The sequence below is a fragment of the Pteropus medius genome, unplaced genomic scaffold (assembly GCF_902729225.1).
Source record: "Pteropus medius unplaced genomic scaffold, Ma_sr-lr_union100, whole genome shotgun sequence".
Classification (NCBI taxonomy): Eukaryota; Metazoa; Chordata; class Mammalia; order Chiroptera; family Pteropodidae; genus Pteropus; species Pteropus medius.
In genome coordinates, this window is record NW_024352785.1 from 16,777,885 (window position 1) to 16,794,100 (window position 16,216).

At 42.0% G+C, this 16,216-nt stretch overlaps 1 protein-coding gene across 6 annotated transcripts in view; it reads right to left on the bottom strand.

The window, feature by feature from the left end:
• Positions 1-5,092: 5,092 nt before the first annotated feature.
• The window catches only part of ZNF608 (zinc finger protein 608), a 147,424-nt gene continuing 136,300 nt past the window's right edge, over positions 5,093-16,216 (bottom strand). For 4 of the 6 annotated variants that reach the window (XM_039848577.1, XM_039848578.1, XM_039848579.1 and 1 more), the window contains 7 exons: positions 16,047-16,134; positions 13,065-15,519; positions 10,983-11,400; positions 10,209-10,381; positions 8,638-8,791; positions 6,663-6,744; positions 5,765-6,077 (listed from right to left, as the gene is read on the bottom strand). In XM_039848577.1, coding sequence (XP_039704511.1) covers positions 6,071-6,077; positions 6,663-6,744; positions 8,638-8,791; positions 10,209-10,381; positions 10,983-11,400; positions 13,065-15,519; positions 16,047-16,134 — 3,377 coding nt within the window. In that variant the 3' untranslated portion in view covers positions 5,765-6,070. Of the gene's footprint in view, positions 6,078-6,662; positions 6,745-8,637; positions 8,792-10,208; positions 10,382-10,982; positions 11,401-13,064; positions 15,520-16,046; positions 16,135-16,216 lie in introns of all 6 variants that reach the window. The other 2 variants (XM_039848574.1, XM_039848575.1) reach the window with 1 other exon arrangement.

The window sequence follows — 16,216 nt, forward strand, 5'->3', positions numbered from 1 at the left end:
GCACCAGTTCTTATATTCCGAGTTTCTAGTTATCAGATGTATGTGATAGAGTATTAGAGGTGGCAAAGACCTCCAAGACAAACAAAAAAAATGTAAATCTTCCAGAAATTTCTGCCAGCAATGCATTAGGAACCCTCCAGGCTCCCAGCGTCCTAGGTCTACATTGATGCCCAGCTCCTGGAGAGTCTGTACAGGTATTTGTCTCATAGAAAACTGGAGGCACATTATATTTCTCTCATTTGCCCCTCTGAAAATAACATCATTTAGCAAAGGAAAGCTGGCTAGGTCTTCTTAATTACCTAGAGTTTATGATCCCTTTTCTGAAGCAGGATAGAATAGTGGTTATGAAGCTTGCCCTCCATCACTTACACAGTGGCATGAACTAAGGAAAACTACTTTCCCTCTGTGCCTCAGTTTTCTCAACTCTAAAATGGGAATAGTAATTGGATTATGAGAATTAAATGACCTGGGATGTGTGAAGTGTTCAAGAACAGTGTCTAACGCATAGGAAATAATACAGATATGCTAGCTTTATTATTATTATTATTATTATTATTATTATTATTATTATTACTATTACTATCATTGTTAATTACTACCACCCAGGAAGAACGGAGATTGTGTTGGGTGATATGGTAGGCAGAATAACAACCCCTCGAAGATGTCCACTTCCCAATCCCTAGAACCTGTGACTATGTTAGGTTATATGGAAAAGGGAAGTTAAGATTGCAGATGGAATTAAGTTCGCTAATCAGATGACCTTGAAATGAGGAGATCATCCTGGATTATCTGGGTGGATCCAAGTTAATCAAGGATCTTCAAAGGAAGGAGGCAGGGATGTAAGAGGGGCTGTATGAAGAAGTAAAAATAAGGAAAAAAAGAAAGAGAACACCTCCAAAGATCTGTAGAAAGATGAGTCAATAAGTAACAATTCTGGTTTCCTAACTTTTCTGTCTAAAGGAATAACAGTTGTTTTAAAGTGCTGCAGGTAATAAAAATAACTTGCAAACTTTCTAATAGTGGGGGAAGTGTAATGCCATGTTAAATCTCCCGGCTCAAAAATGAGGGGATTCTGATGCCCTCAAAAAATATAAGAAAAATATAAGGTCGTAATCCTGGTCCTCAAGAACTCACTTTCTCACAGAGATGCCAAAGAGGCTTCACTTTGCATGTCAACTTTGGTCTATTTTCAGTAGCTGCCTGGAGAGCTGGGCTGGGAAGGTTGTGAGGTCTCGCCCAGCCCACGCTTAGATGGAGAGAGCTGCAATGATTAACCATTTCTGTTACAGAATCCGATCGGGAGTTTTATCCCATCTGCACCTACTTGCCATTCCACGTAGAGCAGGAGACAGGAGGCAGGCCAGGGCCTGGCCACAGTCTGATCCAACCATAAACCTGGACTCCGAACGTGCATTGCATCGTCAGTGCCTTGGTTCCCTGATGGCCCTGGAAATCTTTACGTGCTCTGAATCTCCAAGTTTTTTGTTTCCTTTCGTTTTATTTCCAAATATCTATATGAAAAAAAAAAAAATCTTCACTGAAATACATAGTGTGCATCTGAGAAGCTCCCAAATTTATTCCTGTACAAGAATTGAATGATACTCCCTGTGGCAAAGAAATTTGAGTTCAATCTCAGCAGCTCACTTACAAATGACTCCTTTTTCCAGGTTTTCCAACTTGAAAAGCCTCAGTTCCAGGGAAAAATAATATGTATTTTAGGGAGCTAGTGTGAGGATTTTAAAACAACAAATATAAAGTGTATCTTGCTAATTGATACACGGCAAACTAAATTTAGCTCCCGGATGTGGTTTTTAGATTGAATTCATTTTCAAATCTACAAAATGTTATGTTAAAATCTGGACCATCCAATTTTCCTTAAAATACTGGAAGACCTAATCCAGCTACACCCATGTTAGTCAAATGAGTATCCCCATTGTATTTTAAGGGGATCACCAGGAACCACCGAAGGTCTTTACGTCTTCTAAAGCAACAAAGAACAAGAAAACGCAGCAGTTTATCTGTGGGACAGGGGCCAGGCAGGAGATATGAATTTCACATGATCAGTTGGTTGTCCCAACTTGGGGTGGGGGCTGCAGTTACAAGTTGCTATTGGTATCTGGTGGGTAGAGTTCAGCTAAATATCCTAGAACGCACAGGAAAGCCCCTCTCCTCTACCTCCAACAAAGAAGTATCTGGTCCAAAACGTCAGTAGTGCTGAGGCTGGGAACCTCTGCTTTTAGTGAGTGATTTTGTTAGATTTTTTTTTTAAATCCATGACAGAAGCACCGCTCACAGTGGGCTTCACTTTGTTTTCTCTCCTAAAGTTAACTGAAAGCAAACAACATTTATGACTCAGGCTGCTGTAGTAAGCAGGGAAATGGATGACTGTGGTTAGTGACAAAACAGTAATAAATGGCATTGCTTGTCTTGCCTCTTTTTCAGAGTCAGAGAGGGAATGAAATGACCAGTAATTATCATTTAAACTGCTGTTTTATCCTCTATCAATCAGAGCTATTCATCCCGGTTACTCTCAGACTCTTGGGCTGAAACCACACTAAATCTGGGGCATAGCCAGTGTGAATGTATAAGGCCAGGCTTTTCACCCTGAGACTGTTAATGACCTGGGCTGAACATCAATGGCAAATTCCCAAGAAAAAGCCATCAGAGATCCTAATCTAGGAACAAATGGTTCTATATGGTGCCCATTGCCTTGTTTTTTAATATTCTGTGTTCGGTAGGACCACAGCTGTAAACAACTCTCCAGTCTCGTTTCACTAGGAAGTTAATTTGCACCGTGTCAGCACTGCAGGCTCTTTGCATATGTTCAGGACAAGCTGATATGAGCAGGCCTGGAATGAATAATGTTTAGTAAAATCAATAAACCCTATTATTAGTCGCTAAGGGGACTGATTTTATGTCTATAAAAGTAAAACAATTAGAACCGTATTAATGGCAGATTCATCATAGTAATATAATGGAGCCAAGCATGCTTGTCTTTTGGGAATCTTTAATTTACCATCCAGTACTGACTATGTACTCAGCTAGAGAAATGGCACACATAATATAAACAAGCTCTGGCCTTTGGCAATTCATGTCGTCATCAGCAAAAACAACACTGTAACAGTAAGGGGAAGAAACAAAACTTCATTTAGTGATTAATGTAAACCAGTCATGGATAATGTTGCAGTAAAAGCCTGGGGGGAAGACAGCATTGTACTTTTGGTCATATATATCTCTATTTATCAGCATCCCCGTTTATTACAGTAGCAGGGTTAAGCATGGTCTGATGCACCTATTTATACCCTCTCTATTTGGGCACCTAACTAGAAGTGATCACAAGCTCGGTATATAGTAAGCATACATCCAGTCGTTTTGCAGCTGAAAGGCAAAGTTGGCTTCCACAAGATTTTTTAAAATACCAAAAGCGGGAAAATCAAGAATCCACAGTGCTGCCTAGCCACCAACAGGGACACGGTAATTCAGCTGGTGAAGGTGTAATGGGATTTCAGTTCTGCTCCTGTGTTTCGACAATTGAATTGTTCGGTCAATTCTAAAACTGGCACAGCATGTGGAAAACCGAGAGACATACTTCAGTTTAAACCAAATTCTGAACAGAAGAAACATATTTGTTTAACTGGTATAGGATCAATTACATCAAGTGCTCAAGGATACATCTGGATATGATCTAAGAACTGAAAAAAACTGATAACTTAAAAAATGATGAAAGTCTGTGAAATACTCTAATGTGTAGCAATAAACACTATAAAGAATTTTTTTTATATATATAAATGACAACATGGATGAAATTTGAAAAACAAACAAACAAACTTGAGAAAAAGATCCTCCTACTGAAATCTATTAAGAACAGGAACTGGATCTAGACTATAAGGCACACAGCAAAGAGAACGCTTCATGGTGGGTTTTCCAAAAGCAGAGGAAACATTTCTTTTTGGTTGCAAAAATCTCTTCATTTGTGAAACACAGGCCTCAAAGTAGGAGAACTAAGCAAATTATACCAAGACAAATTTTGTCAACTTAAAGAACTTTTTAGAAAACCAAGTGGTAAAACTGTCAATAGCAATTACAGTAAAATCAGAAAAACTTACAGCTGGAATGAAGCATTGAAATCAACCAGTCCAAACACAGGAAGGCTTTTGTTCTTTAAGGCTTTTGCTCTTGCTTTCCATCTCACCACAACGCTTTGCCCCCAGATGTGTGCACGGACCGCTTCCTCAGCTCCTTTTGTGAGGCCTCCCCGATCACTCTATTTACAGTTACAAAGTCCCACACGTGTTACTCAGGCCCACTCCCGTGCTTTATTTTTCTCCATAGCATTTACCAACCATCAAATATACAGTAAGTCCTCACTTAATGTCGTCGTTAATAGGTTCGGTGACTCTAAGCGAAACAGTGTATACAGAAACCAATTTTACCACAGGCAACTGATTCAGTAAGGCTTAAATTCCTACGGCATCAATGAGACGATGAAAAGTTGAATGAAGACGTGATTCAAGGACCTCCTGTACTCCGCATACTGTATATTTTATTATGTTTGCCCCCACCTCCTAGAAAATGCAAACTCTGAGGACAGGAATTTTTGTCTGTTTTGCTCACTGCTGTACCCCAGGACCTTATAATGCCTGAGATAAAGTAGGTGCTCAGCAAGTATTCGTTGGAAGGAAGGGAGGGAAGGAGGGAGAAAATGAGGCAGCAATTCTGTACATTTGGCATAAAATATTCTAGTAAAACAATTTAAATAAATGTCTAGCTGACAGTCTTTTTACACGTTTTATCTACTGTCCACATGTCACAAGATTTACACTTTTGGAATATCATCTACATGAAAGAAACCTGTATCTACTTATTTGCAGTGATATTATGCTCCATATTTAGAGTAAATACTCAGTGAATATGCATATATCCAATGAATTAAATAGACTATTTGGTTGTTATACCTGTGTACAAGAAAAGTTAATATCTATATACTGTATCTTATGCATTGGATGTCCATACTATTAGGAAACCTTTCTTTGAAAATGAGAATCACTATCAGCCAGCTGGAAATAACATGAGACAGACAAGAAGCCATTATAAAAAAAAAACTTTTTAATTCTGATTGCCAAATTATTTAAGGCAGGTATAAAAAAGGAAAGCATTCAATATACATTTTACATAAAATAAACTAGATTACAGCATAAAACAAGTAACCAGGCAATAGCATTAAAGTCTCTCTCTTCTAAAACTGGATAATTGTAAACATTAAAAAAAGAAAAAAAAAAAAAAAAGGACTGCAGGACTATTCAAGTAATAGAACAATCACAGATGTCTCTGGTATGCAGGCTATTGGGTTTTTTGCCATTCAAGATTATCAAAAAATGACACCTCATTATTCACAGATGCTCATTATTTCCCCATTTTAATCTTTACATTATGTACAACACAGTTTTTGTGGTACTGGCAACCCTATGCCTTCCAAAAGTATTTTTTTCCACAATACACAAGTACAAACAGTGACTACAGGAACATTTTACACTGATGCGTCTTTAACAGGAGCCACCAAATAGACATCTAAATTGTACCAAGTGTCATCATCACAGTTAGCCTTTCTGAGGGGCTTACGGGAAATATATGAAGGATATGCAAGGTTCAGGCACACTGATACATAACATTATTTATTTACAATTTAAAATGAAAAGAATAAGAAAGTAAGCAGCCTTTTGTGGCTAACACTTTTCAACATGACAAATACATTTTTTTTATTTCCTTTTCTGAGTGGTTTGCAACTTGGCAGCAGACCCTGTGTGTGCGAGCCTGGTTACTGATACAAAAAGTAAAGAATATATATATATATATGTATATATACATATATGTATACGTATATATATATAAAACAGAAGTTTAATTACAGCAACATTTGTTACTCTGTGATAAAATCTGTAATTTACAAAAATGAAATGACTGGTTTTTGCCTGCCATTAAGGCATTTCAAATTAACACCATGGAACTGATGTCTGTATAAAGCGCTTCCCCATGTGAGCCAGTCACATGACAACGTACATTTCCAATCTTGTTATTCTCTGAAAAAGAAAAGAAAACCTTAGTATAGGGTTCTATCCACACTTGACACTGAAAATATGAAGACCCTAAGATTGACAGGCTTATTATTTTAGTTCTATTCGATTCATGGAATTCGACTCCTCAGAACGTGAATGAACACAAGGGTAAAGATATACATTGTGAAAAAATGAATTATTTTCTTTCAAAAACAACTTGAGGGATAATTCAAAATGAGAAAGAATAAACAATACTTTATGAAAATAAATTTCTCCATTTGTGACTTCATTCTTAAACACAACAACTCAAAGGGAGTCACAGTGACTATTTTAACAGAGCTACGAGGATAGCCTAAGAAACTTTTCAACTGTTTAAATAACTGATCAGTTAATTACTAATCTACATTACAGCTACAGAAATGAGGTTCAGGGAATAGAAGCTGCATGGGAAACACAGTAGCAAAAAAGCAAATTCGTTATAATAATAAAAAACCCTGAAGGCTTAAGTTTTTGGTCTAAAATGCCTATACGTGCTTCCTCCCACCCATTAAGATGTCTCTATCTAAAAAAAAAAAAAAAAAAAAATTAAAAAATGTGGCCGGTATTTACCTTCTTTGTGCAGGAAACATTCCTGATGCAGATGCCTGGGCAGCCACCTGCTGAGAGGCAACGAGGGCAGCAGAGGTCAAGCCTAATGGGGGAAAAAAACAGGGTTTCTGTGACATTCAGAAAGGTAAGAGTAGACGCAGGCCCGGTGGTGAAGGGCTGCAGACCCAACGGCGGCAATGTGTCCTTTCCTGAATACGCACATAAAATGTTTAATGCAGCAAGAACAGAGTACAAACCACGTGGTCTAACCAATATCTATGCCTTTATCGAATACTCGGCGGTTTTAATAGCTATTCAAAAAGAATTCGGCATTCCATCCCTCTGGCTCTGCATGGTGCTAAATGGTTTGGACGCATTCCTGAATAGGAAGCTCAGCAGAAATAATAGGTACCAGGTAACAACAGGAATCAAAAGTCACAGCGAATTATAGAAGCGACATGCTATTTGCTTAGAATACAATATTTTCATAGTAACTTTTATCACTTTAACATTTTCCCCAGAGATCGAACACAATGCATCTCATAAGGTACAAGGAATCGGTGAACCAAACTTTGAAATAGTAACCTTTACTGTGCAAGAGAAGGGTAACTGTCAGAGGATGTAATAATCCAGATAGCATGAAGTTGCCAATAGAAAATTCTCCTTAATTCTATAGAAAACAATCTTGGAAAAAAACAGAAGAAACAAACACAAACCCAGGAAAGATTACTCTCTCCTTCTATGTCCTTTATGTTCTCTTTTAACACCACTAGTTGACACCAAGTAACATGAGCTGAATAAACAAAAATGATCATTTCACATCTGTATGGCACTTCCCACTTTTGGAAGTACTTTCAAACATATTCTGTATTCACATAGCAGAGTACGAGGTAAGAGGCAGCTTGGCAAGTGCTGTGGACTGAACTGTGTCCTTTCAAAATTCCTGTGTGAAAGTCATAACCCCCCCCAATGTGACTTGCATTTGGAGATAGGACCAATCAGGAAGTAATTAAGATTAAATGAGGTCATAAGGGTGGGGCCCTGATCCAACAAGATTTGTGTCCTTTTAAGAAGAGACATCAGAGTAATTCTCTCTCCTTCCCCCATGTGCACAGAGAAGAGGTCAAATGAGCAGACAGCAAGATGGAGGCTGCCCACAAGCCAGGAAGAGAACTTTCAACAGAAACTGACCATATTGTCACCCTGATCTCAGACTCCCAGCCTTCGGAATGATGAGAAAATCAATTTCTGTTGTTTAAAGCCCTGGAGACTATGACATTTTCTTATGGCAATTTGAGTCAAGACAGCAAGATCCTAGCAAGTCATCTGTTGACGGTGACGGTGCCTGTGCCCATGCCCACCTGCTGTGAGGTGACAGAGCTAGGACAAATGGCACATATGCTCAACTATAACACATGAACTGAAGGCTCCCTCACTCCCTCATGTCAATTCTATGGCTTTTCAAAAGATGTTTCTCCATCTTTAGTGAAAGTCACAGTAGTGAAGGTCTGTGAAGAGTCCTTGAATTAGGTTATGAAAAGTGCTGAGCCTGATCGCATTACCCGTTACCCCACGGGGAAAGAGCAACTTAAAGGCCCTGCAGGGACGAGGACAGGTGATGTCACCAAAGCCTCCCACCATGCCTCCCTTTCTTCACAATTTTCCTGAAGTAGCTATCTGATCTTCTGATTGTTATATTCAGTGACCTAGACACTGGATGTCACCCTCAGTCTGCAAGATAACAGCAAGCCTCTGATAACATCAACAAGTGACAATTATTAAGTGGTAGCCATTTCGTGTTTCCATAGAATACAAAGACTAGGAATAGCTTTAGTTGTGCCGCTAGGAAATACTAGGAAGTAAGTGTTAAAAATCCAACCCAGAGCTAATGTTAACTCAAAGCTCAATATGTTTACTTGAAGACATGAAGAACAGTTTCAGCAACTGTCTTCCAAAGCAGAAGGAACAAGGACACAAGAACAACAGAGCTGCTGACCTTGGAAAGGGTCGTATTGACCAGGGATTAGTGGGTACCCCATGCCGACGTGGGTATGGTGATGCGTGTGCAGATGCCGCTGGCCAAAGGGGGAGTGGCGATCCCGCTCCCTTTCCGATTCCCGTTCCCGCTCAGCTGTAGCCTTCTCCACCGGCTGCAACAGAAGAGAGACATGTCCCCACTTAATTCCCTGAAAAAGAACTAGTAGGAGTACTAAACCACCTTTGTCCCTTCAGCTACGTGTTAATGATTTAAAAAAAGTAAACATGTAGATACTTAAAAATTCCTTATTAGATGAACATCATTTCACAAAAAAAAAAAAAAAAGAAAAAGAAAAAAAGCGCTTCAGTTTCAGCTGCAATTAAGTCAACACTAAAGAACCGGTCCACCCCAAGGGACCATCAAAGTTTTCTTCAAATGTCTGAAATAAGAGGACCTTTCTCTCTATTCACTCATAACTTCAGGTTTAGAATCTATCCAGTTTCTTCCCAGAAACAACTTTTACATACGAATGAAGGAAAAGAAGTCATTGTAATGAGATTTAAGGTCAAGTTTTCTGATCACCTTTTTATTTTATCTACATTTTGTGGGGGAGAATCTAGCTCATAATTTTAAACACCTTTATCTATTCCGTTCCATTGAAAACATATCCTAATATCACATGCCCGTGTCAAGTACAGAAAATCACTGCCCTATGTCTTCCAAAAGCATTCCAGAATCTCTCCATTTTTGAACACTCAGAGGAGCTCTAGCTCTCCCTAATCATAATTTGGTTAAGGATCGTGTGTTTTTGATACATTTCTACGCACTAGAACTTAACCACCTTTTCACTGAAGTTCTTTTTCTCACTTGAAAAAGATCTTTGCACTAAAAGGAGTACTCACAGAAAAAGATTCATAAATCATCTTTTCCACTTTCTTTATAGAGTCTCTGGTGGACTCATCCACATTATGGACCCCATATTTTAATTTGTTCCAAACTTCTCTTTCTTGCCAAAGACAACCACAGTCTTTCTTTTCTCCCTCTTCACAACAGTGTCTAGGACTAGTAGTGTCTTTGGGGGGACAGGGTGGTGGTGAGTGGTGTGTGGAAACCATCTTTCTAAAGGCCACACATGCCCACATGCTTTGGCCCAGAGGAAGTTCTAAGGACATAACAATGAGTCAACAGAAAAAAAAAAAAAAAAAAACAGGTGTCAGCCACTACTCCTTAGCCAAGTGACTCACTCTGACATGAGTGCATCAGACTATGTTACATCAAAAACATTTCACACCGAAAGTCAGTTCCTATAAATTTAAATGTCCACCTCACAAGCATCCTCCTGGGTAGGTAAGGTATAGATTTTGCAACAGAAAAGCTTGTGACCACCGTACATACTTTACCAATTTTTTCCCCCATGTGTGAAACCATCTTACTTTTGAACATTCCATTCTTTATGTATTAGGACAAAACAGCATCCAGAAATCACAGCTGGGTTCCGAAACCATTCATATTTCAAGACCGTTCTCTAGTGTGTTCCCTTTTCTCCCCCAAAACACAGTACTTTTAAATAACAACAAAGGGAGGCTTACAGCAGGAGACTTGCTGCGGTATTGGTTGGCATGCTGCTGGAGCAAATCCAGTGCTTTAGATTCAGTGGTTGTTTTCGTGTTGATGCTAGGGCTGGTATTGACTTTCTCTGCCTCTTCTCTCCCTGACATCTTCCCATAAACAGGATAATGAAATCCCGGAGAGAGATAGGCCCCTGCAGACAAACAACAAATGCCACATCGAATTCAAACTCGTCTCAAAAAAAAAAAAAAAAAAAAAAATCATTTAGTTGATTACATGGTGCTGGCATAAGGTCATAGATCTTTCTTCTGCCAAAATAGAGGGACATTTACTACACATTAAGAACCGGCTACATCATCGTTAAACTGTATCTAGGTTCTCCAATTTTCTTCTCCTAGTTAATTCATTCTGATGAACGGAGGTTATAAACAGAATCAAGCTTACAGCTATTTCATACATTTATGTGTCCGCTTAAGTGAAAGGAATAGTAACTATAATGATTATGACAGTAAGTGCTTAGAATATTTTCATAGGCAATAAAGTATCTGTCAGTCTAACAGCTATAGCAGCCCATCAGAGACTATGGAAACAATAGCTAAGGACTCTTAACATTTCATCTAAAAAAAAAAAAAAAACCTTTTATTAAATCACTTTCATCTTTGGGACTTTAAGTAGCATAAAAACAAGTAAAACGAGCGTCACTCCTGAAGCATCTAATTTATCCTGAGTTTTTAATAGCTAAGATATAAACACGACCTCTTCCCTTTAATACCGTTAGAACCCATAACACGTACCAGGGTAACTGTGCATGAGGACGGGAGAAACGGCCCGGTATGCGGGGTGGCTGGGCTCATACATCTGTGGGTAAGGATAAGCATGCAGGTACTGTATGTACGACTGGTGCTGACTCATGGGCGAGGAGACAGCCACTCTTGTTCCTCGAGAGTCCTTCCAGTTCACAGGAGTCTTTCGATCATCATTTTTCAGCTTGTTCTCCTCCATGGACTGAGAGTCAGGACGCTTGGCCTCTTTGGGCTCCTCTTTAATGCTGGTTAATGATACAGGAAGGCTGGACACGCCACTCTCTTTATTGGGAGTTTTCCTGGGACTATCCTCTTTTAGTTTCTTTTCCCTATCAAGGTCTTCTGACTTTTGCTGATCCAGGTATTTGGGCTGGTATACGTAATGATGCCATGTCCTTGAATCTGGATCCTGATTTCAAAAAAAAAAAAAAAAAAAAAGATTTGTTTTAAAATTTCACTTTTTAAGAAAGACCCATTAATCATCATGCCGGCACTATTACTATTACTTCTACTACTAAGTTAACATTTATTCATGTGCTAGCACTGGGCAAAGGCCTTTACCTCCTCTCACCGAATAATGTCTGAGGCGGGCGTTATTAATGATTACTTTTACAGAAGACAAAACCAGAGGTTTTGAAGTTCCAGGTAACGTCCAGGCCACACTGCCGCCCAGGTGTGGAGCTGGGCTCCAAACAGGTGCGCTGGGCATTAACAGCTGGGCCCTTAATTTCTCAACATCACTGAACATCCTCGGACATACTTAATCTCTCATGTTCCTTTTAATACCTCGCATAGGTAAAAAGAATTTTTAAAACTCCAACTCGAGCTAATGATAGTAAACTTAAGTGATTATTACAGCAAGTAACATCACTGAGGGTGGAAAAACTCTTGGTTTCCTAATACGTTTTCTTCACCCACAGCTGAGGCTTAACATCGGCTCATGTCTCATTACGTGCTAACATCTTATCAAAACAAAACTTCAAATTAATAGCCCACATTATGGCTTTCCTACTAGAAAACAAAGCCATCTATAACCACGCGCCTCCAAATCGTAGAGTTCCAATACCGCCCTGCGAAGTCACAGCCTGATTCAGGCCTCCAGAGAGGGAAATTAGGGTCCTAAATGGTCTTTGCGACTCCCCTCCCATTCGTGATATAAACCCACTGGGCACTTTGGTCCTCAGTGAACATTCGGAGTTGCGCCTAAGGTCCAACTTTTGGGCAGAAAGGAACATGAAGAAAGGATTCTGTTGCTCTGATTCACCAGGGATATCTAAGCACGGGGGTGGGGGTGGGGGTGCTGGGAAACACCAGAAGGAACTCTCATGGGACTGCAGTGAATCAGGATGTTCGAAATATCAAAGTGCTAGCGTATGGGTGCTTTCACGGGGACCAACTTCCAGGTGTTTGCACGTGCAGCCTCAGGCTGGGCTCCGGGATGACAGCTGGCGGCACATCCACCCAGACCTCTTCTCTCTCCTCACAAGGAATCAGCACTGAGCCCCACTTTGGGGCACTTAATACAGAGCGTAAAACAGGAATCCAGGCATCTCAGACACCATGCATGGGAAAGACATCTGGCTCCCAAATTGTATTAAAAAGATGAGTGGGAAATGTGAGTTTAGGGATCCGGTCTTAACATTCCTAAAAGACATCAAGAGAAATTTGGAAACGTAGCAGAACAAATATTTTAGAGATCAGACTCAGAATCTCGGCGTTAACTCAGCGGGAAACTCAGCGGCCAGGTGGCGGAATTCTCTCGCTTTGGACTCAGTAAGAAACTAAGGGACCACGTCGGATTCACAGTTCGTTAATGGCATTGTGGAACATGAAAAGCACATGTCCACAGCTCTCTTTACTACACAACGTGACAAGGAAATCATGAGCGATGTACATTTTAGAAGCGCGCAATAACTCCTGAGAGAACCTTTTAAAATATTTTTCAAGAGAAGAGGAGCCAACCCTAATGAACCCTTGGTTTACTTCCTGTGGAGAAGTCTAATCAGATAAGCCCAGACATGTACACGTCTCAGACTGCTCTCTCCCTGTGGGGGCCACGCTCCACAATCTTACTTGTTTAAATCTCGAGGTTGGGTCTACACCTGTCTGCTTCATAGAGTCCATGACAGATTTCATTTCTACAGCCTCCTTAATAAGCTGGTGGTTTTCCATCTGCTTAGCTTTGAAGCTGTCGGCCTGAAGCTGCTGCTGGTGATTGGAGAGAAGCTGCGATTTACCTGTCTCCTCAGTTTTATTAGGCACTGACGGCCCTAGTTTAGAATGGTTTTTGTTTGGCTCCGGGGTAGAGGGAGCTTTTGAGATTGTGGCCGACGGCATGTTTTTCTGTTTACTGTCCTCCTTGCCCAGCTCTTTCAAGGGGAGCTCGGTTTTCCTTTCACAGTCTCCTCTCCCAGTTTGGGCCATTTTCTGCTCTGCCAGCCTCTGGTCCTCATAGTACTTCTCATACTGCTGTCTGTAGGCAGGGCTGGTGGCCATCAGAGACTTCTGGTCCATATAGAGCCCGTAGGCATACTGGCCATAATAAAGTGACTGAGCCAGGGCAGGGTGTCTCTGTGTGATCACCGACTGGTGCTGAGGCTGTAAGGAGGCGGAAGCATGGTCCACTCTCTTGGCATCTAGCTGCTCTGCCTTGTCTTTCTTTTCTGCATCTTCCTCAGACTCCTTCTTGATCTTCAGTCCCTGCATGCTCCCACCGTTCCCAGCGGCAGGGGCGCCGACCTGCCCGGGGTGCATGTAACTTGGAGAATAATAAGGATCGTAGCCATGGTAATAGGGAGAATGGGACTCTTTCATTTGAGATGATTGTGCTGTAGCTGAAGAGTGCCCTTTTACAACACCGTCCTTACCAGACACGATATCTGACGGGGAACTGGCTTTGGACCTCATGCCCTCTGACCTGCTGTCAGAACCACCATCATCGGCGGCATCAGATATGTCCGAATAGGCAGGGCTGCTCGTCTTGGCTGCAGAGCTCTCTGCTCCGTTTTGTGTCAACACATGCAGTGGGGCCATCGGCGCCTGCCCGTTCACCAAAGGGTTGCATTCCATTCTCGAGGCGCTCCCTATGGAAGGGCTGGGAGCGTTGTCCGTGAATGTGTAAACCTTATCGGCCTCGGCTTTGATACTGGCCATTCGGCTCTCTTGAGACTCCGACAGTCCATTAGCCAGCCCTTCACTCTTACTGAGATGGTCCTTTAAAAAATGCCCAGATAAGTCTTTCCCAGCCCCCTTGGCGTCATCTAGTTTGCCCAGCTTTGCATCCATTTTAGGGCTTCCTGTCTCTTTGCCTTCTTTGTCCTTTAGCTTTCGCTTCTCCTTTTTCTTTTTGTCTTTGAGTGACACAAGAGCTGGGTTCACGGTGATGGGCTCCCCCATAATTGTAGGCTTTGGTTGAATGGGTTTTAACGGAGGACTCTTTGGTGTGGCCTGAACAACAGTCGTCGTGAGGGAGGGCAGGCCGGGTATTGTCCCCGTGGTGGTGCTTGTAAAGGCTGCGGTGGGGATAGCGATTAGTTGCGGGGGTGTGGGGGCTGGGGCAGGAGCGATGGGCCGGGCCGTTTTCAGTTTGGAGAGGTTTTTGTCCATTTTGCAATTGTTGGCTTTTTTGCCCTTTTCTTTATCTCCCAAGTTCTTCTTGTCAATTAACCCTTCCGCTTCCAGTTTGGGCATTTCAGCAGCCAAACTGCCGTCTGCCGCTGAGCAACCGTCTAACGTGGCCGTCATGTTGGAGATGACTGGGAGATTGCTCAGCTCACTGTTAAGGCCCTTCTTTTTGCCAGAATTCTTCCCAGCTTTAGATCCGATAACAGAACCTGGGCCATTGCTCATCAGCTCCCTCTTTCCCTTGGGGGTCCCAGGGGGGTTCCCCGAGCCAGGGGATGCCGGCGCCTTCACCTGGTCATAAGCTGATACACTTGTGCTTGGCTCGCTGCATTCAAGCGCCACGTTACTCAGTGCCTCCTCGCAGTCCGAGATCTTGTCTTCACTGTCAGGTTCAAACTCCAGCTTGTTTTCTGGGTCTAAGTGTGCATGAGCCTGGTGGTACCTCAGGCCATTAATGTGCTTGTACTTTTTGTTGCAGTTTGGGTGGGGACAATCGATTAATACTGGAGAGGAGCAGCCTTGGTCCAAAAAAGTAGTCTCTGGTTTCCCTTGAGGGGTGGTGGGAGTGCTTCTAGAATTTGTGCGGACACGTTTCCCAGGCTTATTGTCCTCGGAGCTGGAGTTCAGGTCTAGCTCCATTGGAGGCTTGTTTTTCCTTTTGTTGGTGGAGGAGGGGCTGGCTTTGATGTCCTCAGCGGCACAATTTGGGGGTGTCCTTCTCCCGCTGGCATTGAGGCTGCCCCGCCTCCCTTTCCCATTGGCCCCTCCTCTGTTCTTGCTCTGCAGCCCTCTGGACTCTGTGAAGCTGGCCTCCGAGCCTGGGGCAGCTGCGGCAGACCTCGCTCTCTTCCCTCGGCCCCGGCCTCCTCTCATCTCCAGGTCACTTGTTGGTGACTCACAGAACCTGGGGAAGCAAGTAACAAATATTAAAATGAGCAGGCTCAAAAGAGCCAGGTGAAACCACGAGGCACACAATGCAGAAAAGTGCAGTCAACACGCCAGCGGCTTGAGGGCCGGGCCCAGATAAGGAAAAGACACCTCATTTTTCCACTGACGGTTTCAACACCTGCAAAATAACAGGCTACCAGCAGCTTATATTATTCCTCAGAAAACCAAAGAAAAACGGCTCAGGTAGCCAGCTTCAAATCCAGTTCAAATTCCCATTTTGAGAAAAGAAGAAAACAAAGAAGACAGAAAAGGGGCAGGGAGTAGAGATCTCCTGGCAAAAAAAGAAACCCGGCATCTGCATTTTACTGTGTTCAACCCTGAATTGCTCATTTCCCTTATGCTTGGTTTCAATTACAGGCAGACTTTTATGTATTATTCATTTCTCTATATAGTTTCCTTGCAAAGAGAGGATGGGGGAAGGAGAGGGGAAAGAGAGGAAGGAGGAGAGAAAACAGAGCCTGAAATAAAAGGCCCTGTGCATACCTGGGAGGGGCCCAGTCGTGCTTGGTGCAGTCCAGTAGGGTCCCTACGTAAGTTTTGTTCCTCCACGTGACATTGACCACTAGGACACCTGCGGAAGTGGAGAATGAAGGAGGACCATGGTTAGCACCAATTACTCCATTTCCAGTCCATTTGTTATTATTATTAATTAT